Source organism: Nannobrachium achirus (genome assembly GCF_963921795.1).
Source record: "Nannobrachium achirus genome assembly, chromosome: 15".
Taxonomy (NCBI): Eukaryota; Metazoa; Chordata; class Actinopteri; order Myctophiformes; family Myctophidae; genus Nannobrachium; species Nannobrachium achirus.
Window position 1 is genome coordinate 24,786,952 of NC_137822.1, and position 24,006 is coordinate 24,810,957.

The window sequence follows — 24,006 nt, forward strand, 5'->3', positions numbered from 1 at the left end:
TGGCCGATAAACAGATTCTAATTATGCACAGACAGGCACAAAGGCGCAGACACACTTTTTCCTATTCCCCATTAGGTGCAGAGTTCAGTCTTAAGGTGCTCCCTAGAGAAAATAATAGCCTTGTTATTTCTTAATATAGTAGTAGCTACAGTGAAAGTGTGTTAAAATAGTATTGTCTTCAGAGACGTTGAGTAAGGTGCTATTTGCCATGACACAGCGCACTGTACAACTCAGGGACGTGCTGGCCATTGGGAAAAGCGGGACAACTCCCGAACGGCCGGTTCATTCCCGGACGGTCCAAGACGGCCATTAGGAAAAAGTTAAAAATTAAATGTCGGTCTTCGTTCCATTTTGGGGGCTGGGCGGCCAACAAAGTAAATCGTCACTGTGCGGCAGAAACCTTGTATCTCCAAGTTTCAACTGTATACATTTTTTCGCAAAGCAAAGCCCTGCTTCATCATACAAGGCCGTTGCACAAAAGTAGTGAAAACAGCAGATCTACAAGCACACAACGCCTCGCGGTGCGAGGCGTTGTGTGCTTGTAGATCGGCTGTTTTCACTAGTTTAAATCATTTTTAAAATGGTTTTGGACATACAAGGTTTCCACCCGACAATGACAAAATATAACTCATGTACAGTAATTGGCCCACTGGCTTGTCACTTGTCATGATCTGAAATGGCAAATCTTTGAGTAGCAGCAGCGCTATAGAGAGATCTCTCTCTATAGCGCGCAATGAGGGCCTCTACAACTCTTTTTCCCGGGCTGAATCAGGGGCCCAGCACGTCACTGGTGCTATTTGTACAGCCATGACACAGCGCACTGTACAACTTATGCCAGAGTGATGGGTTTACATCTGAAGATCCGGTCAGAAGTAAACCTCCTCCAAAGGGTAATTGAAACAGATTTGGTTACATAGATTATATACATCTATGACTTCTATGTAGAAGAATTATATGAATAGGATATCACCATAATGTTGTATTTGAATAACATAAATCTCTAGGGACCCCTAAATTCCTGTCCTCAATAAGTTGAGAATGCAAAGATTAGTCAAATACATCTCTCAGTGCCCTGCCAATGGAACTTAAGCTTAATCTCTGCTGCTTGTCTGTGGTTCCAACATTGCCTCTAGAAATCAATGTGTAAAAGTGGGAGAAATTCAAGCTCTTAGGACTGTTTTTTGACTACTGTGCCTCTAATTATGGTAATATCCAGAAGACATTGTACTGCATCGTTGTGCTAATTGAACAGTCTTCTGCCAGTAATCTACAATGCTCCATCAGTAGTCTACAATTTATTAATTATGAGTATTAATCTTAAGCTTGTTTTACACTGAGATAACAAAGTGTATTTTGTTCTCCAGAGTGAAGAAAGTTTAATTGCAGTAGGCTAATTACATTTCCATTGAATGGCACTCTCAGTGAGAAATCTCCATGTTATTATATATTATTATATTATATTATTAATATGCTGGCATTTGAAAGACAACAAGCTTACTTCTCACTTCTCATCTAGTGTTAAATAATTCTGCATCAGTGAATATGCATTTATTAGTGTGGTTGCCCTCACAGGGCTATCAGACTATAGTACTTGTCCGACTTTAATACATCCATCTTTCCATCCATCTTTGTAGATAAACTTTATTTTGCCGCACTACTCCTCCCACAGTTTTGGTGGCACGCACTTGGGCCATATGTCAAATCCCAAATATGGAGTTGACTGACATCATGTCTGACGTCATATAGACCACTTGAGACTGACACAGTATGTCCATATATGGGCATTTCAAGATATGGGCTTAAAATGATGACATCAGGGATCTCCATATATGGGCATAAAAGTGATATCCTTATATGGGCATAAAGGGGACAGGGACTGACACAGAGATCAGATCTCCATATATGACCATTCATTTATTATTGAATAAGTGTTCCCCATTGACTTGAATGGGGAACATTCAAATGGTAAGATAGAAAAAATGTGCAGGAGTGACTTGCGTCACGGCAACCACACTTGCAATTACCAATTGCATCTTTCTAGTTTCTGTTATCCTCATTTGATGTGTGAATAAAAACATTCTGCTTATCCTAGGCAAAATAGAACTGTTGTCTCTGCACTGGCCAGTGGCCACAGGAACAGAAACTCCAAATGATTACAGCGAGGACATTTGATTTTGTTTCTTTGCCATTCTTGTCTTACTCAATACAGTCACAGTCTGTCGAGACTCTTCTTACACAAACCCACAACCAATTATTTTGATGCATCCATAATGAGACAAGGGCATTTTTGAGACAATCCTGTTTTCCTGTCAGAATGGTTCGATTCTGAATGACACGTGGTGCCATTCTCTTTCTCTCTGTTCTCTTTTCTCATGTGTTTGTTGTATTCCTCTTTCTTACAGTATCTGTTTAAGAATATACAATGATGTCCCTCCTACCCTCCCCCCCTCTCCAAGGTGCTCGGGAGAATAAAACAACACTATTAAAAAGTAATGAAAGAAGCCTGAATAATTCTCTCCTAATCTCGCCTTCACAGCTCGTTTTTGTTTGGCTGACAGATAATCCAATCAGAGAGGGACTGGGCTGTTATGATGCAGTGCGAGGCAAAGCAGAGCAGAATGGTTTACAAATGTGCCGTCCCCTGACTCCTGCGCTGGAAGGCTGACGGGATGAATTGGTTGGTTGGTTAGTTGGTGGGTCAGTTATGTTTTCTAGTTGCGACCGCCAAGCTCCACTGGCTGTCTGTCAGTCTGTCTGTCTGTCTGTCCGTCTCACACTTTTCCCCTACTCATATCTCCGCCACCGTTGCCCCTCATTTCTCACATGGCCCTCTTCTAGCGCCACCATGAGGCCGATTCTTGCAAAACAAAGATTTTGCCCTAAAATCACGCAAAGCGGTACACAGTATCTCTAAAGTCATGTCATCAACATGGATCTGTCCCATTTCCCATATTCCCTCCTATTTGCCTACCATTGCCTTCTAAAGTTTGTGTATGCGACATGACGTTTGCTTATCTCCCGATTAGGGAGTCTTACTGGTTAGTAGTTAGTTTCTAAGCACTCTCTTGAGTGCTTGTTGTATCGCAGAGTGGCTTTAGTTTGATTAATTAACTGGCTCTGTCTGGATACAGTACGCCACAAACACTGTTTCCCTACTCACATGGGTGTCACATCAAATTCTGGGCCCTGGGTACAAGGATTCACTGTGGGGCCCCTGTGCTTTAACTATTGAAAAATAGCAGATATACAAGCTCACGGTGCCGCGCTGCGAGCTTGTAGATCTGCTATTTTTGAAAAATCATGAAAATCTTTGAATATTTCAAATCCTTCTAAGGTTTTTTTGAAAAACCTATGTTTCGATGTCAGCTCAAACCTTTTCATGTGCAGGACCCCCAAAATGGTATGTATTTGGCCACGGACCCCCATCTCAAAATATTTCGTTCCAGGGACCCCCCAGAAGCAAAATTTGATTTACAAATGTTCGCTTAAAAAATACATATATTCAAAGATTTGCACACATTGTCACGACTTCACGACTCAAAAATAGCAGATCTACAAGCTCGCAGCGTGGCACTCGGTGCCGCGCTGTGAGCTTGTATATCTGCTATTTTTAAATGGCTAAAGTATAAAATAATTAAGGCCCCTCCAACACCTTGGGCCCTCGTAACTCAGTCCCACTTTCCTACCCCTTGTGACGCCCCTGCCTACTCATACTGTACACTCAATGTATACACACTCAAATCCCAGCTGTATATACCGGTACAGTGTGTGTCTGTAAGCATACCTCAGCCCCCATGGCCCAGGCAGCCAGTACATGACGGCAGAAATTGAGCTTCCCGGGTTTCATCTTGTCGTCACAGGAGCCGCTGTATTGTGGCACACTCTGGACGTCAGGAGAACATTCAAACACCTCCATGTGATGCACAATGGCCTCGTTGCCTGCAGTGATCACTGACTCATACTGATGGAGACACAGAATGGGAGAGGGGAAGCATGAGATCAGCACAATCATCGCTGCGTGTTATTATATTATCAACATACCTTGACATTAAGTTTCAATTATCGTACCTGAAAATGCAACACTATTCTAAACTGAATTGTATCGTACTGAATTGATAGTGTATAAAATAATGTGCTGCAGTGAACCAAGTGATATTTGTTACCATGACAGCCACATTATTTATGTTGTTTTGTTGTTACCATGACAATGTGGCTGTTGAGGATGTCTTGGGACGGCTGGTAAACACCTGGTAAAGAGTGGCTTGTTGTTGCGCAGGGTCTTTCACAGATGTTTATTTTGTATTAAAAACAAACTTATCCTCTCTATTATCTTTTGTAAAACAGTTTGTCCTTGCACTGCAAGGACAAACTGTAGTAGCACTACAAAGGTAGTAGCACAAAAGTAGCACAGCTGATCTAGTAGTGCTTGTAGATCAGCTGTTTTCACTAGTTTAAATCATTTTAAAAATGATATATACAAAACAAACGATTTTGGACATACAGTACAAGGTTTCCACCCGACAACAACGATATAATTCTGCTGTAAGCAACGCGTTATGTGTGTCCACGTTCAAGGTACACACATACCATGACAATGTGGTTTTTGGGCATGTTTTCAGGCAGCTCCTGAACAAAGCACCAGTAGGTGGTCTCCTGGGTTGGTATGGTGACGTCTGGGGCCCGGACCTCCAATGTCTCCACGTCTGGGGGCAGGGAGGGGGGCTGGGTGTCAGGCCGCAGCATCAGCACCCGCTGCACCCCCATCTGGATCCGGGACAGGTTCAGCTGCTCCAGCGACGCGATCGGTCGATCCAGTATTCCATATATCACATGAACAGTGCCCTCCTGAATAATGGAAGACGAATTGTTGTATTCTTAGCAGACTAGGGGTCGTCACCATGCTGGTTTGTGGTGGGCATTTTTGTAAAAAAAAATTTTTTTCCACAGACATACAAAATGAGTGGACAATAATGTTACCAGAATCACATGATAGAACTAGCCCTGAATGACCATAGTACAGGTTTGTAACTCTGAGAGTGTACAAATGGAACCAAATGGACCCTTACAGGTCCATTTGGGCGCATTTGTACACACTCAAAGTTATGGTCGTATAGTATGTATGTGTGTGTGTATATATATATATCTCTATCTATATATATATATATATATATATATATATATATATATATTATATATATATATATATATATATATTATATATATAATATATATATATATATATATATATAAAGTAATGAATCGTTTTGTGTCATGATCGAAATGATCCATGATTATAATGGGTCAAAAAGAACATCTACAAATTGCCACGGACAAGACCAAGTCTTTGCCACAGACACATTTTTTTGTTTTGCTTATTGATGACCCCTGCGTATAAGATATTTGCTGTTTTTATATTGTTGCACGACAAAGGATGAAAAATAGGCCCTAAGTGGTTTAGGGCTCCACAGTGTGTAAATGCAGGGGCTCACAGTTCACACACACCCACCTCGATGTCGTAGTCTCTGGGATCACAGGTGCTGAAGGCTCGTTTGAACAGCAGGTGGAAGCCATCAGCGCCCTGTCTGGTTTCCAGCAGCTGGTAGTCCTGTTGGCTGTCCAATGACACGTGACCCTCACTGTCACTCCATGCATCCTGGAGAGACACACACACACACACACACACACACACACACACACACACACACACACACACACACACACACACACACACACACACACACAGTGGCGTCAGTTCAGAAAAAGCTAAGGTATGGCAACATGACTGGTGTCTTGCATGCGCGCCTTCAAGACCCCAGTCATGTTGCCACATTTATTTTAAGATACATTTTCGTTTTTCTCCCCATTTCTACGGTTTCTCGGGGGCTCTTGCTGCTAAACATGTTAGTAAACGTGCCACAATTATCAATAATGCATTGCACCTGTGCAGCTGACCTGCGGAACCTGGGAATATAGCATTTTGTCAAGATGGGGAGAGTAAAAGTGTGGAGAATATAATTAATACCTTGCTAAAGTGGCCAATTTGTAAAATTTTGCATTTGTAGTTATTTTACTGTAATTTAACAACATAATAACCAGCGCAGATAGACAAAGAGACATTCATGGGTTTATATTTAAAAGTAACTTATTTTCCCCCCTGGACCCAGGGTATGGCAGCTGCATACCCCTGCCATACCCAATTGACGCCCCTGACACACACACACGTTTTAATTATTTATGTCTAATAAACCCAAAGGCGATGGGAAAGCGCAAAACTCCCAAACTTTGATTGATTTCCTGTATCTGGGTCATGTGGGTTTAGGAGAGCAGTGGTGCGTTCAGAGTTACGCTCGGAGGATCTGCAATGCTCCCACCGAAACTCCAGGGAGTTCCTGCAGTGCCAGAGTTACCAAGTCGGCTTATTATTAAGCGAACTCTAGGCTTGTTTTTTCTGTAATGTCACAGTTGTAAATCGTCACTGTCGGGCAGAAACCTTGTATCTCCAAGTTTCAAATTTGTACATTTTTTCGCAAAGTAAAGCACTGCTTCATCATACAAGGCCATCGCACGAAAGTAGTGAAAACAGCTGATCTACAAGCACACAACGCCTCGCGGTGCGAGGCATTGTGTGCTGTGCTTGTAGATCGGCTGTTTTGACTATATTAAATCATTTTAAAAATGATAAATACAAAACAAACGGTTTTGGACATACAAGGTTTCCACTCGACAACAACGAAATATTGGTGGTTGAGGTTTCTTCTGCCTTGTTGTAGTAGTAGTGTAGTCATGTAGTTGCTTGTTTGGTCTAGTTGCTTCCAAATGATGTTGAAATCAGTGGGTCCAAATGAATACCTATGTCATGGCCACAGACCCCCATCTGAAAAGAGTTTGTGCCGCAGGGAGCCCCATACAAGATTTGTGTTATAGATAAGTTTAATAAATATTCCAAATATTTCACATTTTTTTTGTCTACAGGCTCACACAAGATGTTGGTAGCAATGGTACAGCAGCACCTGTTTGAAGCGGAGGTGCGCGCACGACTCCAAGTCGTCTCAACAGTAGTAAACTTCTTACCGGGTGCACGGTCGGGAAATGTAACTTTACAAGGAAGATTCTCAAAGAGAACACCAGCACTCACGGGACAGTCCTATAAAGGCTCTTTTTTATTTTACATTAAGGTTGGCATGGTATGCTGCATAGCAGCCAGTATTGACAACGAACGAATGTATCAGCAGCACCTGTTACCTCAAACTACAGTAGCTGCTGTGAAAAAATGGATCTCAGCAAGGACATCGATTTTGTACGCACGCACACACGCAGGCACACACACACACAGGACAGACAAGGTCAGACAGAGACGGAGAGGATTGACTCCAAATAAACCAAAACTTAATAAGTACTGTAAAGTTTACAGTACATAATAAAGTTCTGTTCAAGGTGGCTGGCAGTGTTGCCAGATTTGTGAGAGAAACAAGCAACAAGGTCTATGAAAACAAGTCAAGAATCGACTAGCCATTCGTGAGCACACACACACAAACATGTTAGCAAATTTTGTATGGGGGTCCCTGGCACAAAATATTTTCGTATGAGGCCTGGGGGTCCTTGACATATTTGAGGGGGGAAAAAGCAATATAGGCCTACACTTCAGAAACGTTTTTTTTTCTTGAACTGGAGTAAGTTATTCCACAGTCGGCATTGAAAAGAGCCACGGTATTTAATTATTAAAACCTGGAAAGCGTCTGTGTCATTTTAGATTTGAGTTGGCTATTCAAGATGTCACTTTGTGCCGCGCTGCATTTTTTTAAATGATTTTTTTTTTTTTACATTTGTGAAAATCTTGAAAGTGTACACATAAATGTTTCTAATAATTATTCTTCTCGTCCGGGGGTCCCTGGCACAAAACATTTCCAGATGGGGGTCCGTGGCCATATATATTAATCAATTTGGCCATCCTTGGCACGAAAATGTCTGATAACTACACTGAATTAAAAGGCATTTAGAATTGGCCTCAGGTCTTACTGGGTCAAAGCATAGAGAGCATTGGCTTCTGTTGTAGTTAGAGGTGGGTGGTCCGGGAGGGAGGGCGTTACTGTATGAGATAACCTTGGCATCTAGGGCGAGACCACGTTGGCACACTCTGCCGCCACTCTGGTCAGGAGCATCTGTGCCTGCTCCACATGGTCAGATAGGCATGGGCATCTGCATAGTCTAAAGCAGGGGTGGGCAACTTTGATGATGGTGAGGGCCACTATATTTCCACCTTCCCTCCAGAGGGCCACATTTGTCATTCTAGTATTGCATACAATAGAAGTGCGATGCGTTTTGAGCCTGTAGATCGGCTATTTTTGCTTCTTTTGAATTGGAATCCTGAATTATTTTTGTTATTTCTTAATTGGAATCCTGAAATGTAACATTTTGATTTAATTTCAAACGCATTTAGTTATATACTCATGTTAACTTTATGAACCTAAATTCAAATACATTGGACATAAAAAAATACATTTTAATACTACTATACTAGTCATTAAGCTACTAATATAGACTGACAGGTAGGTCATGTTTGTAATTGTAACAGCTGAAATCAATAATATATCAGTATTCCGGTGTTAACCTGCGGTCCGCATTAAGTGAAGGTGGGGGGGGCGCATGTGGCCCCCGGGCCGCCAGTTGCCCATGTATGGTCTAAAGTCTGTTACAGACTACAGCAGGGAGTTGTCTAGCGCTCCTACAGTAGGTGTAATAGTGAAGCCGAGTTCTTGCTCCTGTCCACTGATGGCTTGCCTATCAGCCAATAGACGTCCATTGTCCAGGACTATAATGAAGAGCAAGTAGGTGAGCATTCCCTGGCAACACATTCCAGAACGCTCGCCTCAGAACACAGTCGCTCGGCGCATGTGTCGGCGAGCTCTAACCGGTCTCTACCGTATATTCCTAAACGTAACCTCTGCCTAAACCTAACATTATTCCTAACCTTAACCTCGTTAAAATGGTGACAAATTCCTGAAGGTAACCTCAGTATAACTATGCCTAACCCTAAACGTATCTCTAACCTTATCCTCTGTAAAATAAATACAAGAATACAAGAACCGCCCTCAAACAAATGAGGGCGAGCGTGCTTTGAGGCAAGCATTCCGGTTACCCTGGCAACACACTCAGCAGGATGTCACACTCCTCCAGGGGTGTTGCACCAAATTCTGGGCCCTGGGTACGAGGATTCACTGCGGGCCCCCCATGAATGTTCTTCTTAGGGGGAGGGGGTTTAACTGGGGATGCATTAGTACGCGTTAGTACGCACTATTTTGTGCTTTAACTATTGAAAAATAGCAGATAGCTCACAGCGCGGCACCGAGTGCCACACTGCGAGCTTGTAGATCTGCTATTTTTGAAAAATCGTGATTTTCTTTGTCAGTGGTGCTCAAACTTTTTCAGGTGAAGGACCCCCAAAATGAGACGTATCTGGCCACAGACCCCCATCTCAAAATATGTAGTTCCAGGGATCCCCCCCAGACAGAAAGAGCAAATACACTTCCCGGCACCGGCGCCTGCCGTGGCGTCGCCGGAACTGCCGACAACAGCCGCGGCGTCACGTCGGTAACAGGTAGAGTCGCCGAAAAAAGCGGTGCGCTTTTTCAGCCTGAACTCTGAAGGTAAACTTTCTGAAAAGCAGCAGTTGCTAACCTAATGTTGCTATTGATGTTTATAAACTAGGGTAAATTATGGTTATAGTCTTAATCTCACAGTATCATAAATGTTAATGCTAGCAACAACCATCATGTAAAGTATAGGACACACAATCACAGTATGCCTTCTTCAGTATCAACATGAATTAATATTCTAATATTCTATTATAATTTACCCTAGTTTATAAACATCAATAGCAACGTTAGGTTAGCAACTGCTGCTTTTCAGAAAGTTTACCTTCAGAGTTCAGACTGAAAAAGCGCACCGTTGCCCCACCCGGTGTGCATTTCCGAACGCACCCCCCGTTTCTCGGCGAGCTTCATTTCGGCGACTCTACTGGTATTCGTCGCGTCAACGTCAACGCTGGGAATGCTCTCGTTTTAATCAATGAAGGGTGCTCCACTGCCGACGGCGACGTCAGCGTCGGACGCTCCGGTGACGGCGTCCAAACTCGAAAATCGCCCCGGTTCAATTTGTTGACGGCGTCCACAACGTCCAGTCATGTATACAATATGAATAAATGCATTGTATATTTAAATGTTGGCTATATACGTGCGTTTCTGCTGTTGGCTATCCATTCACAAGGGTGACTAGATGTCCCAAAAACCCTAGCATATTTTTGTATGTAATTACAGCGGTCTACTTTGATAAAAAGATGTACAACAGGCTATAATCATGACAAAGTGGTCAGTGGTGCATTGCTGCTCTCTGCTGTGAACATAGTGTGCTCTATACGTTCACATTCATGTCACAAATAGTTGTATTCCTGTTTGAAATTGATTTTCATGTTGTTTTGGAAATGGGCTGTATTGGCCATAGAATGAAATGAATACCTCACAGTCACAGCCGCTGCGCTGCGGTGGAGCCGGTCGGACGTCAATGTGACGCCGTCACGACGCAGAGCAACGCGACGCAGCCAGTGGAGCCCTGGGTTGCGCTGCGGCAATTATACCTAATCCGTGGCACAGCCGCACAGACCGGCAATGGAGCTGCGTCACGTGCCGCTGCTGGAAAATGCATTTGCTGTCCCTCCCCCAGAAGCAAAATTTTGAGTTACAAAAGATTTGCACACATTTTCACGACTTTTTCAAAAATAGCAGATCTATGAGCTGTGAGCTTGCAGATCTGCTATTTTTCAATAGCTAAAGTATATAAAATAATTAAGGCCCCGCCACCTTGGGCCTTAGTAACTCAGTCCCACTGTCCCCCTCCCCCCCTTGTGACACCCCTGCACTCCTCACTGTTGCCATGTGGTCACCACTCTGGCTCATGCTGAATGCTGGATGAGATGTAAGGCAGAGGAGATGCAAAAGAACATTCTAGTACTTTCTACTTTTGGTACGTTTAGTACATGTTGATTCCAATACTGAGTTCAAGTCATATAAAAGTATTGATATCCTTTCTTCTTAACGATAGGAATTACACAAGTATGCTTTCATATGCTTTAATCGCAAATTAATATTTGTGAAATAATATACTATAGCCTACTAGTGAAGTTAATCTTCCTAATAAGGCGAGACTATCACCCTATATGTTAGCTCCTGTTCCCTTGGTTGTTGCACAACTGAAGTCTGATATGACCTTTTACATTCTGCACGTATCTGTGTGCTATATTTGAACACATGTATAGCAAATGAAGATATAAATGCCAAGGAGTAATTTTATTTTATACAATATTCTTTTATGTGCTTAAACTAGTGAACATAACATGCCACAGCGAATCTAGAAGTAAGTGTGTGTGCGTGTGCGTGTGCGTGTGTGCGTGCGTGCGCGGCATATGTGCGTGCGTGCGAAAGAGAGAGATGACAGAAGTGTTTGTAGTACAGCAGTGACCTTTCGTCTGGTAATTATTTCCCCTGTGGGAGGAAAGACTGATGGAAGGAGGAGAGGGAGAGAGAAGGATGGCAGGATGGAGGACGGCGCTGAAGATTTAAGAGAGGATAAAGGAAATGTATATTATTTATATTTATATACACCAGGATGTTTAGCCATGATACAACAGTTAATTAAACCCTATATGTACAGTACGACGTTTGCCTGGGGTCCCCCAGGGATGTATAGTCGGTCTGCTCCTTCTTTCCATCTACACCAAACCCTAACCCTAAGGGCCCTATTTTCGTCCATGCTAAACCCTAAAACCCTAAACTTCTTTGCCTTTTTTTTTACTATTTTGAAAAATATTTAAATACTATATAAATACTATATAAATATATATAAATACTATAAATACTTAAAATAGCCGATCTACAAGTGTCGATGTAGATCGGCTATTTTAAGCATTTAAAAATGTTTTTTCAAAATAGTAAAAAAAAAAAAGAGGCAAAGACGTTTAGGTTTAGCATGGACGAAAATAGGGCCCCAAATCGCTCCTCCCCGAAAATAGCTGGTCCACTAGCTCAGTGGTTCTCAACCAGGGGGGGTCCCCAAATTATTTTGGGGGGTCTCCAGATGATTAACTTAATGTACAACATTGTTTTCTCTCTCAACAGTAAACAAACCAACATAAAGTGTACGTGTATAGATAGAGCATATATGCACATTTCTAAAGTGACAATTTAAGGACTTTTTAATACCTCTAAAATGACAAATTAAACATTGGCCAAATTGTCAAATATTAGAGGCAGAAATTGTGAAAATAGACGATCTATTCTACATGCTCACAATGCGTTGCGAGGCGTTGTGAGCATGTAGATCTGCTATTTTCACAATAGAACCGTGTTATACAAAATGTAATGCCTCAGCTCTTAGTGCTTGTCAAGGTGGGGGGGGGGGGGGGGGGTCAAGGTGGGGGGGGGGGGGGGGGGGGGGGGGGGTCCCCGGTTAAAATATTAATATTTTGGGGGGTCGCGGCCTGAAAAGGTTGATAACCACTGCACTAGCTCACGACGCAAGCTTATTATAGTCCTGCTGTTTTTTGCTCGATGTTCGCCCCCCCCAGAATAGTCTCTGTGACGCTATAGGTTCATGTGGTTAAATGATGGCGGGGTTGGAGAGAGAGAGAGAGCGAGACATGACAAGCAGGGAGACATTAGGCAGGCCCTGGAGAATAGGACATGGGAATAATGCTGCTCACAAGCCAAGCAGCCCTGACAGGTGTTGCTATAAATGGCTGCTTGAGGTGATGGTGTGGAGGAGGATATTGTCACATAATGACCATCAAGGGTGGAAAAAAAAGTGCTCACATTATTTTACTTTAAAGTAAAAGTATCAATACTGCAATGTAAAAATACTTAAGTACCAAAAGTAGAAAGTACTCTCTTTTTATGTGCCAGGGTATAAGGGTTATGTAGACACATATATTATTCAAACATATACAGGGACGTGCTGGCCATTGGGAAAAGCGGGACAACTCCCGAACGGCCGGTTCATTCCGGCCGGTCCAGGCTGGCCATTAGGAAAAAATTAAAAATAAAATGTCGGCCTTCGTTCCATTTTGGGGGCTGGGCGGCCAACAAAGTAAATCGTCACTGTCGGGCAGAAACCTTGTATCTCCAAGTTTCAAATGTATACATTTTTTTGCAAAGCAAAGCGCTGCTTCATCATATAAGGCCGTTGCACAAGAGTTGTGAAAACAGCAGATCTACAAGCACACAACACCGGCTGTTTTCACTAGTTTAAATCATTTTTAAAATGATAAATACAAAACAAACGGTTTTGGACATACAAGGTTTCCACCCGACAACGACGAAATATAACTCATGTACAGTAATTGGCCCTCTGGCTTGTCACTTGTCCTGATCTGAAATGGCAAATCTTTGAGTAGCAGCAGCGCTATGGAGAGAGATCTCTCTCTATAGTGCGCAATGAGGGCCTCTCCAACTCTTTTTCCCGGGCTGAATCAGGGGCCCAGCACGTCCCTGCAAACATATACTGTATGAATGTTCACAATCCACAGTGGTGGAAAGTAACTTAAGTACATTTACTCACCTACTGTACAATTTTCAGGTTCACGTTTTACTTTACTGGAGTATTTCCAATTTTCGATACTATCTGCTACTCCACTACATCAGCTGAAATAAGTATTGTACTTTTAGTCTTACTCTTGCGACTCTCTGCTAGTTACTTTGCAGTTTTTAATTATTATTTATACAAAACATACGTTAATCACTTCAGCCCTATTTAAACTTTGGCTATTTGAAAATAGCTAATACACATTATGATACCTTGTGAAACACATAATGGGTACTTTTTCTTTTGGTACTTTAAAGGAGGACTTCACCACTTTTCAACCTATCTTCATATAATAGGTACTCACTAATGTTCATGATAAAAAAGCATTTTATTTTTCCTACACAGTCTGGATCTCATAGGAGAGCTGTGGGCGGGTCAAATCCATCCACCAGTGACATCATCAATGGGGAATCCAAGCTAATAGAAACTGTAGGCTTTCTATTCCTGAATCACCTGAAGTTGCAATGTTAAAGTGGAAGCCATTGTTCTCGGGATAATACAAATCTAAATATTTAAAAATATATATATTGTTTAAAATAAAATCTGTCAAACGATGATGTCACTGGTGGATGGATTTGACCCGCCCACAACTCTCCTATGTGCTATTTCATCATGAACATTATTGAGGACCTATTATATGAAGTTGAAAAGTGGTGAAGTCATCCTTTAAGTACATTTGGATGTAGTATTTCTACATTGCATTGATACTTTTACTAAAGTAAAAGGTTTTAGTACTTTTTCCACCACTGACAATCCACACACTTTTCTGGGGCAGGTGTGTTTCCAATCTGGATGGGCAGTCCTTTCCTTGTGGTGCGTGTATATTATAGTATAAAGATGTATATTCACCTCCATGTGAGAGAGTGCCGGGTGAAAATGCTATGTCCTTAGGGGCTCCTTTGTGCGGTCCTTGTGGCGCCTATTTACTAACCACCAGCATGCTGAAGCTTACAGTACAGATTTGGAGGGCAGTACAGGTGTCTTGGTGGATGCCTGGCTGGAGGCACTGTACTGTATGTTGAATAGGTTTCGATCCAGATGGAACTTAATACTGACTCCGCCTGGGCTTTGTAGATGTTTGTGGGAGATAGGTGTGACTACTGCTGAGAGGAAGATGTTGAAGATAATAGGAGCTAAGAAGACACATCTTGTTTCACTATTATTTTGAGTTAATTCAACTGGATCTCTTCTCCACTAGTCCCTGTCTGATATTTGAGTCTAGTTTTTATTTGTTGATGTCAATATACTGTATTTAGTTTTAGTTTTAGTTGTTGTAGCTTAGTAGCTTAGTCAAACTGGTCTGGACTGCAATCATATTTAATTTAAGTACATTCCTAATCACTGATTTTGTTTGATGGAGGTCAACCGGGCGGAGCAAAGAGAACTGCTCATCCAGTAGAGGGATCCACTGTCTGGGAGAAATAGCTTTTGTACGGCTTATGGTACAACGTGTTGCATTTGTGGCACCCTTATGGTGGAAGCAAACATGCAATTCCAACTTGGGGTAGCTTGTGGCACGCTTGGGCCCTGTACACATACAGTAGGCTCTGTACACATACAGTAGGCTCTGATGCCTTACAGCGAGTCACGGTTTCGATTCCTGGGCCTGGCCAGACCCCCTGTTTCCTGTCTCTCTACACTGTGACTATCAATAAAGACAAGAAAGGCATAATAAAATAACTAGACCCAGAATAGTTCATGATAAATGCCATTTTTTGTAAGCCAATGAATAGTATAGACTAGAACAGACCTGGGCATTGTGCAGCCAAAGCGATGTTGCACATTAAGTTAATCATCTGGGGACCCCCAAAATAATTTGGGGACCCCCCTGGGGGGTCACGACCCACAGATTGAAAACCATTGATTTTTAAGAGCAGCCATTTTTTTAATTTTTTATTCCAATGTATTCATTATGCCAATTAACCCTCCCCACACATTTGCGTTACTATTGCACCCCACTGGCTCACCTGCCAGTGAGGACCACCCTCTGGGAGGACATGATGCCTCTGTCCCACCCCACCTATTCAACACCACCTGCCCCCCCGGGTGGATAATGCAACGACAAAGATTGCTCTCCTCCTCTTTGCCCAGGAGGGATTGTTAATCCTGAGCCACAAACACAACCAATTGTGTTTGTGTAAACATTCAACCACCAAACCGGATGCACCACAGTGGGTTCCATGCGACCCCTGCGGCGGTGGACAGGTTCTTTACCCCTGCGCCACCTGAGCACAATGAAGCATGGCTTTCTGCAGTGATGTTGCTAGGTTTTCAATGTAATGGGTCCCTGGACCCACAGGTGGTCATTCAAATGGGTCCCAGAATTATTTTATGGGTCCCGTGACAACACACCCATTATGTATCAACCGTGAAAACATCAAAAAGGACAATTTAAACAAATAGTGGCAAATAGCTACTTGTATGTATTTAAAAAGGACAGAAGCATGGATTTACAAGACAATCGCAATCATCTCATCAATAACGCCAGAACACACAGCTGTGGAGACTCCACCACATGCAGCTCAGCTGGTGCAGTGAAATGACTGATAGCAGGAAGGATAGAGTTGTATGTATCCTGGGGATGCAGTGATGTTAGTTTAATGCGTCCTTTATTTAAAAGTATGCGCCAGGGATGCAGGATGCAGGGCTAGTAGCATCACTGCTTTCTGTGAGGAGTATGAGTACTGTACATGCTGCCCGTATGCCCTGTATGGGTGTTGTAATAAAACCACAATGCTGCAGAACATTGACATAATCATACAGAGGTAGAGAGGTAGAATTACAATTGCAGATTAAATTTGAGCGAAAACGTGAATAGTGAACAAAGGGGAAATCTACATTCCTCGAGGAATGTCATACACTCACTCAGTGCCTTTAGCAATGGGGTGGGGGGGGGGGGATTCTACTTCTTGCTTGCAACCTGCTTGCAAGAAGAATTGCAACAATTACTTCTCTTCACTTGCAGAATTAACATATCATGTTTACATAATGTCAATGGCTTCACACCTAAAATTAGAAGGAGATACAGTAGCAGCATTTCATTCTGCAGTGGTGTAAAGTAACTAAGTACATTTACTTAAGTACTGTACTTAAGTACACGTTTGAGTTATTTGTACTTTACTTGAGTATTTCCAATTTCCAATACTTTTACTTCTACTCCACTACATCTCGGATCCAAATATTGTACATTTACTCCACTACATTTATTTCAAAACTTTAGTTACTAGTTACTTTGTAGATTGTTATTGTTAATACAAAACATACATTAACCACTTCAGCCGTATATACATTTTGGCCATTTGAAAATAGCCGATCTACAAGCTCACAATGCGTCGCGATGCGACGCATTGTGAGCTTGTAGATCTGCTATTTTCAAACATTTGCTTGTAGATCTGCTATTTTCAAACATTTTTGTACTTTTACATTTGGTACTTTAAGTATATGTTGATGCCAATACTTTCGTACTTTTACTCAAGTAGCCTACATTTTGAATTCCAAACTTTTACTTGTAAGGGTGCCCTCACACCAAAATACCTATGAGAGTGGAATCCGCGTTCTGCCAATGCATTTCAATGAGAGTGGAGCGTTTTTTGCAGAAATCCTCTGCTGGCTTCACTCTCATTGAAATGCATTGGTGGAACGCGGATTCCACTCTCATAGGTATTTTGGTGTGAGGGTACCCTAAGGCTGGGCTCAGACCAAAATGCCTACGAGAGTGGAATCCGCGTTCCGCCAATGCATTTCAATAAGAAGGCTGCGGTTTCATGTCAGTGGAGGATATCTGCGCTCCGCGCAGACCTTGCGTTTATGCTGGAGCAAAGAAATTCTCCACGCAGATTCTGGTTTCCCCCCCTGTCCAATCGGGTGAGTCGAAGGCGTAACATTCTGAGAATCAGGAAGGGACTGGGAGATGTTTTGTTTTGATCAAGAGTCTCGTGCACCCAAACTCTTCTCTTTTTAGCTTGTTGCATCTCCCCTTCCAATAAAGCAAGGGCGAGTACCCTTCGTCTGTCCATTATAGAGTTGACACGTAAAATATGATGAGGATCGCTACGCTAGTGTAACAGGCTACAGGGAGGGAGGGCGGTGCGGGAAGTGAGTGACAGGGGCGTCACTGGCTTTGGGACGGAATATGCTCTCTGCGTTTTTTGCCAGCTGCGCACCAGAAGAGTTTATCCACTGCCGACCATATTTTGGTCTGAGGGCAGCCTAACAGAGTATTTCAATATTGCAGTATTGATACTTTTACTTAAAGGAGCTATAGTCATCTTTTTCTTGAAAAATGGATGCTAAAATAAAAATAATGTTTTGAAATTATTTTATAAAAAAATAAGCTTCGTTCATATACGTGTTTCTATTCAAAAATGACCACAAAAAGCGTAAACTAATGATAAAATAATCATTTTGGCCATTGTCAGACCGACACTTTGTTTACATTCTAGTCTATAGACTAGGATGTAAACAAAGTGTCGGCCCTACAATGAAAAAGTTGACTATAGCTCCTTTAAGTAACACATCTGAGTACTTTTTCCACCACTGGAACTATCCCCCCCTAACGTTGCCAGATCAAAACCTTTCAGTTCTTTATTGTCCGAGAATAAAATGGCATTTTATGTAAGCGTGTCTTTACTTTTCTTTTACACAAATAATCAGGGTGAGGGTTGCTGTAGGTAAGTTGGACTGATTGATTAACGTGCTGCGATGTGACACATTGTGAGCATCGTCTATTTTTGAATAGCCAAATTATATAGTAATAAAAATACCTTAATAACCCCCGGGGGAAATTCAGTTTCCCAAACAGGATTTCTGCAAAAAAACGCTCCATTCTCATTGAAATGCATTGGCGGATTCCACTCTAGGTATTTTGGTGTGAGGGTACCCTAATGGAGTATTTCTACATTGCAGTATTGATACCTAAGTAAAACATTTGAGTACTTTTTCCACCACTGTCAATTACCGGCCCAACTATAATAAACATACACACATATTGATTGGTCACAACAGACACTGCGCTGCTTACCCCAAAGTAGCTCTTAATTCCATCATCCCAGAGAACCACCAGGTCAGCGTTGGTCAGCTCCCCGCGGTCAGACATCCCCAGAACCACGCCGTGTCTGAGCCGTGCTATCTTCAGCTCCAGGTAGATCTCCTGGTGGGCATAGCTAATGTTCCAGGCCAGCTGGAGATCCCCGTGTGGATCCAGGGGCACTCGGAAGGGCATGGGGAGAGCAGGGAAGACGGAGCGGTCGGAGGACGAAGGGTCGACGACAGTGGCAGCAGGAGCCTGGTAGGAGGCCACCAAGATGACCACCAGCGTAGCCAGGACAGTGAAATACACGATGGTGACGTCCTGAAGTCGAAGGTTGAGCTTCATGGTCCGATGGTAGAATGGTCTTGTGTTATTTTCTGTGTTGCAGGGAAAGACGTGCTTTCCAAAGGCTGAAGAAGTGCCAGCAGTGGTAGAGCGGCTCCTGCAGCACTGGCCTCTGGCTGATGCTGTCTGTCCTTTTTGGTGTGTGTCACACACAGTGTGTCTGTCAATATTTATTTAATTGTGAAGGAAGTTTCTTTTCAAGACTGAATTCTCTCCAAATTCACGCCTCTCTGTTGGCTTTTTTCCCCCTCGCATTTGTACTCCTTTCCAGTCAAATAAGATGTCTCTTGCTGCACACAAAATGTTGTTCCTCTTCTTCCTTTCTGTTTCTTTGTACAGTAGTTATGCCCTCGTTTAGCGCCAGGATTTCTGTGTGCAAGATTTCTTGGTTTCCACGGCTCCCTTTTCTTTCTTTTCTATTTTTTCAGAGACCTAATGGACATTGTTTCTCCTCGCTGTGCCACTGACCACTGTCCCATCCCACTGCTTTTTAAAAGACCTGTCTCATCCCACTGCTTTAAGAGACCCCTCCCTTGTGTGAGCTCTCTGTCTTCATCCAGCCTAATGGCATTAGGTTTGTTGAGGGAAATTGGATTGTTTTTCTTTAAGCCCTGGGGTCAAGCATGATTCTCCACATCTGCCAGACCCTAATTGATCCAAATTGAACCATGGACATTATCAATGCCAATCGGCTTGGACTAACTGAAATTTATTGTCCTCTCAATCTCTTGCTCTGCATATATAGGTAGACTTTAAGTGGAGTTTTTCCTTTTCTGTTTACACAGACATTACAGAATTACAGAAATATTTTTGCATTTCAGTGATTATGTCTACTGTAGAGTGCATCATGGTTTTTTTATGGTTCACCAGAAAAACACATATTTTTAAACTAACAACTATATTAAACTAAATGTAATCACACCATAAACAAAACAAATAAAACTTTAATTAAATTAACAGCATTCACTCTCAACTGGCTTTTCTAGTGTTTTGATTCAAAGATAAGCTGGGGGGCAGAAGTCAGTATAAACAGCATTAAAGCCCCCCTACTTAACCTGACGCCTGAGGCCAGAGACAACCTATTCAAACTGACAGCTGTGTGTGTGTCTCAACCAAGACACATGGGCACCATCCTGTTGGCTTAAAAGGTTAGTTCCACCCCTGTGGAAATGATGCTGTTACACCCAATGCAGTGCTGTAAAGTGACTAAGTACATTTACTTAAGTACTGTACTTTAGTACAATTTTGAGGTATTTGTACTTTACTTGAGTATTTCCAATACTTTTACTTCTATGCCACTACATCTTGGATCCAAATATTGTACTCCACCACATTTATTTGAAAACTTTAGTTACTTTGCAGATATACATTATATTATAAAATAAAACATACATAAACCACTATTTTATATAGGCTATTTGAAAATGGCCGATCTACAAGCTCACAACACGTTACATCGTGACGCGTTGTGAGCTTGTAGATCTGCTATGTTCAAACATGTTGTACTTTTACTTTTTTTGTTTTTTTTAACTTAAAGTACCTTTTGATGCCAACACTAACCCTAAGGGTGCACACACACCAAAGTACCTATGAGAGTGGAATCCCCATTCCGCCAATGCGTTTCAATTAGAATGGAACGTTTTTTTGTTTTTTTTTGCAGAAATCCTCTACTGGCAAGTAACTGCTTCATTCTCATTGAAATGCATTGGCGGAATGCGGATTCCACTCTCATAGGTGTTTTGGTGTGTGTGCACCCTAATGCACTATTGATACTTTTACTTTTTTTTTGTACTTTTTCCACCACCAATGTAATGTAACCGCACACACGCGCACTCACAGGGGTGATAGAACGCTGTAGTTGTGAGGAGGATTAATTACTTACCGAGAATTGATTGATAGAAGAAGACAGACAGATTTCATATATCTTCCAGTTTCATATAGACCTATATTCCGTGGCCTGTATAACATTGGCAGTGGAATTGAATTATGGCCTTCCTGTTTTTCTGTCTATCAGATACAGAGTTAAAATTCTGAGCACCGGCTTAAGTTCTGTTCATGTGTGACGTCAAGCCACTGATGCACAGGTTTGGATCCAAGCAGAAAAAGCAGAACAGAGCAGGACAGAACATGCAGCAGAGAGCAGTAGTGTTGGTTAATGTAATAAAGGCATTTATTGCCAGAGGCAAAGAAAGAGATCTGTGTCTCTCTTTTGTCCATGCCCCGTTCAGTGGTGGAAAAGGTACTCCCATTTTTTACTTGAGTAAAAGTATCAGTACCACAATTTGGTAATACTCCGTTACATCGAAATATACTTAAAGACAGGGTGCCGTGATTTCTTCGCCCCGTATCATAATCCTTGTGGTCACACCCACCTGGTTTCAGGTGGGTGGTGACCCAGCTGAAGTTAGCCACACCCACAGTGTTGCTGTATGATAAAAAGGGTGCTTTTATGATGTCATTAAATCGATGTATTTCAATTGGGGCTTTTGACTCAGAGGCTGTTTCTCAATACCCGAACTTGGGAAGTACGGACTTGCGTCCTTGGAGGTTCAGACTTAATAATAAATATAGCTGCAAGCAGCGATAAAGTGGCCAAGCCAGAAAAAGCAGGAAAGCAAAAAAGCTATAAAGCAGCTCTGGAAAGCAAGGGAAAAGTGGGAAAAGAAATAAAAGAAAAATTAGAAGCAGAGCTCTTCCAAACACTATAATACGCAATTTAAATAGTCCGCATGAGGTGAGACTTGAACCGGTGATCATCGGCGTTAAAGACATAAAACACTGACTGTGTGTGTGTAATAGTTTCCAAAGTTCCAATTTTAGGGGTGCCAGGTAGATTCTGTCTACCAGAGAAATATTCAGCGGTGGTCACACCGTCTCCTTAGCGTGACCATGTGTGTAGCTATGAGTGTCTGTAGCCTGGCCTGCAATACCGCTGGGTGACTGTTGAGCAGCCTTGAAATGTACTGTTCATGCACGCATAGAGTACACACAACCTTGAAATGCATGGACACCACCGCTCCATTCACACTGGTGTGATTTTTATTTTACACTTCTCCATAATTAGATATTTACGAAATGTAAACGCAAAAGTCAAGTCAAATCAAAGTACCCAAGTTATGTTTGTAACCAATACGTTTCAAAGCAACCACAAACAAACAAGTCAATTGAGTTCAACCCACAGTTCAATGAATGAACACTTTTAGCCACAGGCATGTCAAGTTCCCACAGATTTTAGTTAACTCCTCAAGGTCTTAACTCTCAATATCTTTATTTTCCAACTTTTTCATTTGTTGTCTTCTTTGTTGAAGAGTTGGTCATCAGGTTGTAAACCTTCAAAACAGAAGGTTAACAACCTTGCCATTTTCAACAACGTAAGCATCTCTTTTAAATCACTCATGTCTTAAAAACAATGTTTTCAAATAATTCAAGTAGTAAATGCTTCAAATAAAGTTTTTAAACGTTAAGTAAAATTTTAAATTGTGAAGTCTGAACCCAAACCAGCACACAGAAACAGTTCTCAAGGTGAAAACGCAATAAGCGTTGTTTTATTCAAGGGGGCGTTCCCCTAAAACATGAAATAAAGTTTTTCCAAAAACCAGGGCTTTTAACTCAAAATATGCTTCTTTCAGGACTTCACAAACAGGGGTTATGTTCGAAACACGTGTTTCACAGTATGCCGTTGCTTCCATAAACACATGCCATTTCTCTTCATTTTTTACACCACTGGTTAAATGTAAACAGGTGCTCACTGCTGACATAACTTGATGAGGTTCCCCTCCAGTGATACTGTTCATATTGATACTGATATTAAATGTAAACATAGGTTAATGAGGCTTCTTGCCTAACTGGTCCACATGCAACCATCAGTCCATCACAGAGAGGAAAAAGTCTTTGGGATATTGAACATTTTGTGCAAAGCATATTTGCCTGTGCATACCTGCTGTATTCTTATGTTTGTTTTGTATAACTGCTGACTACAGTAGGCCTACATGTCCCTGTCTGTCTAAAATATGCCACAACTAAAGCTCCTTTAACAAAAACATACCTCAGGTTTTTTCACAATCATCAAACTCAAGGAAATCACCATGAAAAGAAGACATCTTACTAACGAATATCTCTCTTATATCATCATATTTATAGGGCTTCAACAACCAAAACATAAAATATCTTCTTTCCTCTGGTTTGGCGTTAAACCTGCCAGTCTCCAGAGCTAATGGTAACGTTCCTGGTGAATTATGTAATAGTAATAATAAATATAGCTACAAGCAGCGATAAAGTGGCCAAGGCAGAAAAAGCAGGAAAGCAAAAAAGCATCAAGGGAAAGCAAAGAAGAAATCAAAGAAAAACTAGAAGCAGTGTTCTTCCGAACAGGTCTCCGGCAGGTCAGGTGTTTTTTTTTTTTTTGCCTAGTGGTGACTCTATAATAGGCCAAAGTGAAAAGGGTACCACGTGTTCTTGGGCCTTTCATGGCAATCGGACGCTGCATGCGGGATTTGAGGCATTTTGTTCCAAAAATGTGTTTTGCAAAAATTGACCCGCTGGTGGCGCTATAACAGGCCAATGTGAGAAGGGTGGCATCTGTTCCTTGGCCTAGTGGGAATGTGTGTGCAAAATCTCACACACATAGCAGGCTGCGTTTGAGACATTTTGTTCAAAAAGGAGCAATCCTGCAAACCTTGGAATTCAATGTTAGCCAATTAGATAGAATATGATATCGGACAAATCCGTCATGATTACATCACTGTAGAGATACTGTGTACTGATTTGTGTGATTTTCGGATAAAATCTGAAGGAGTAATATCGAAGAATGTGTTTTACATACTGTAAGTCTGCCTTCTGGTGGCGCTATAAATGGCAGATGTGAAAAATGCAGGGCATAGGTTTTTCCTTGGCCTCTGGGAAGTGTGCATACAAAGTTTTACACTAATCGGTGGTTATAGGTAAAAGCACAAATTGGCCTCTACACAACATGTATGCAAAAGACTGTAGGCCTATATGCAACA

General features: G+C 41.9%; 1 protein-coding gene across 1 annotated transcript in view; it reads right to left on the reverse strand.

Moving 5' to 3' along the window:
- dbh (dopamine beta-hydroxylase (dopamine beta-monooxygenase)) overlaps positions 1-19,003 on the reverse strand; it is a gene marked incomplete at both ends in the record, with an annotated part of 35,775 nt that extends 16,772 nt beyond the window's left edge. Inside the window, 4 exons of the mRNA XM_080743511.1 lie at positions 3,785-3,961; positions 4,588-4,845; positions 5,507-5,653; positions 18,650-19,003. Of these exons, the coding sequence (XP_080599637.1) occupies positions 3,785-3,961; positions 4,588-4,845; positions 5,507-5,653; positions 18,650-19,003 (936 nt within the window). The remainder of the gene's footprint in view (positions 1-3,784; positions 3,962-4,587; positions 4,846-5,506; positions 5,654-18,649) is intronic.
- Between the last annotated feature and the right edge of the window lie 5,003 nt (positions 19,004-24,006).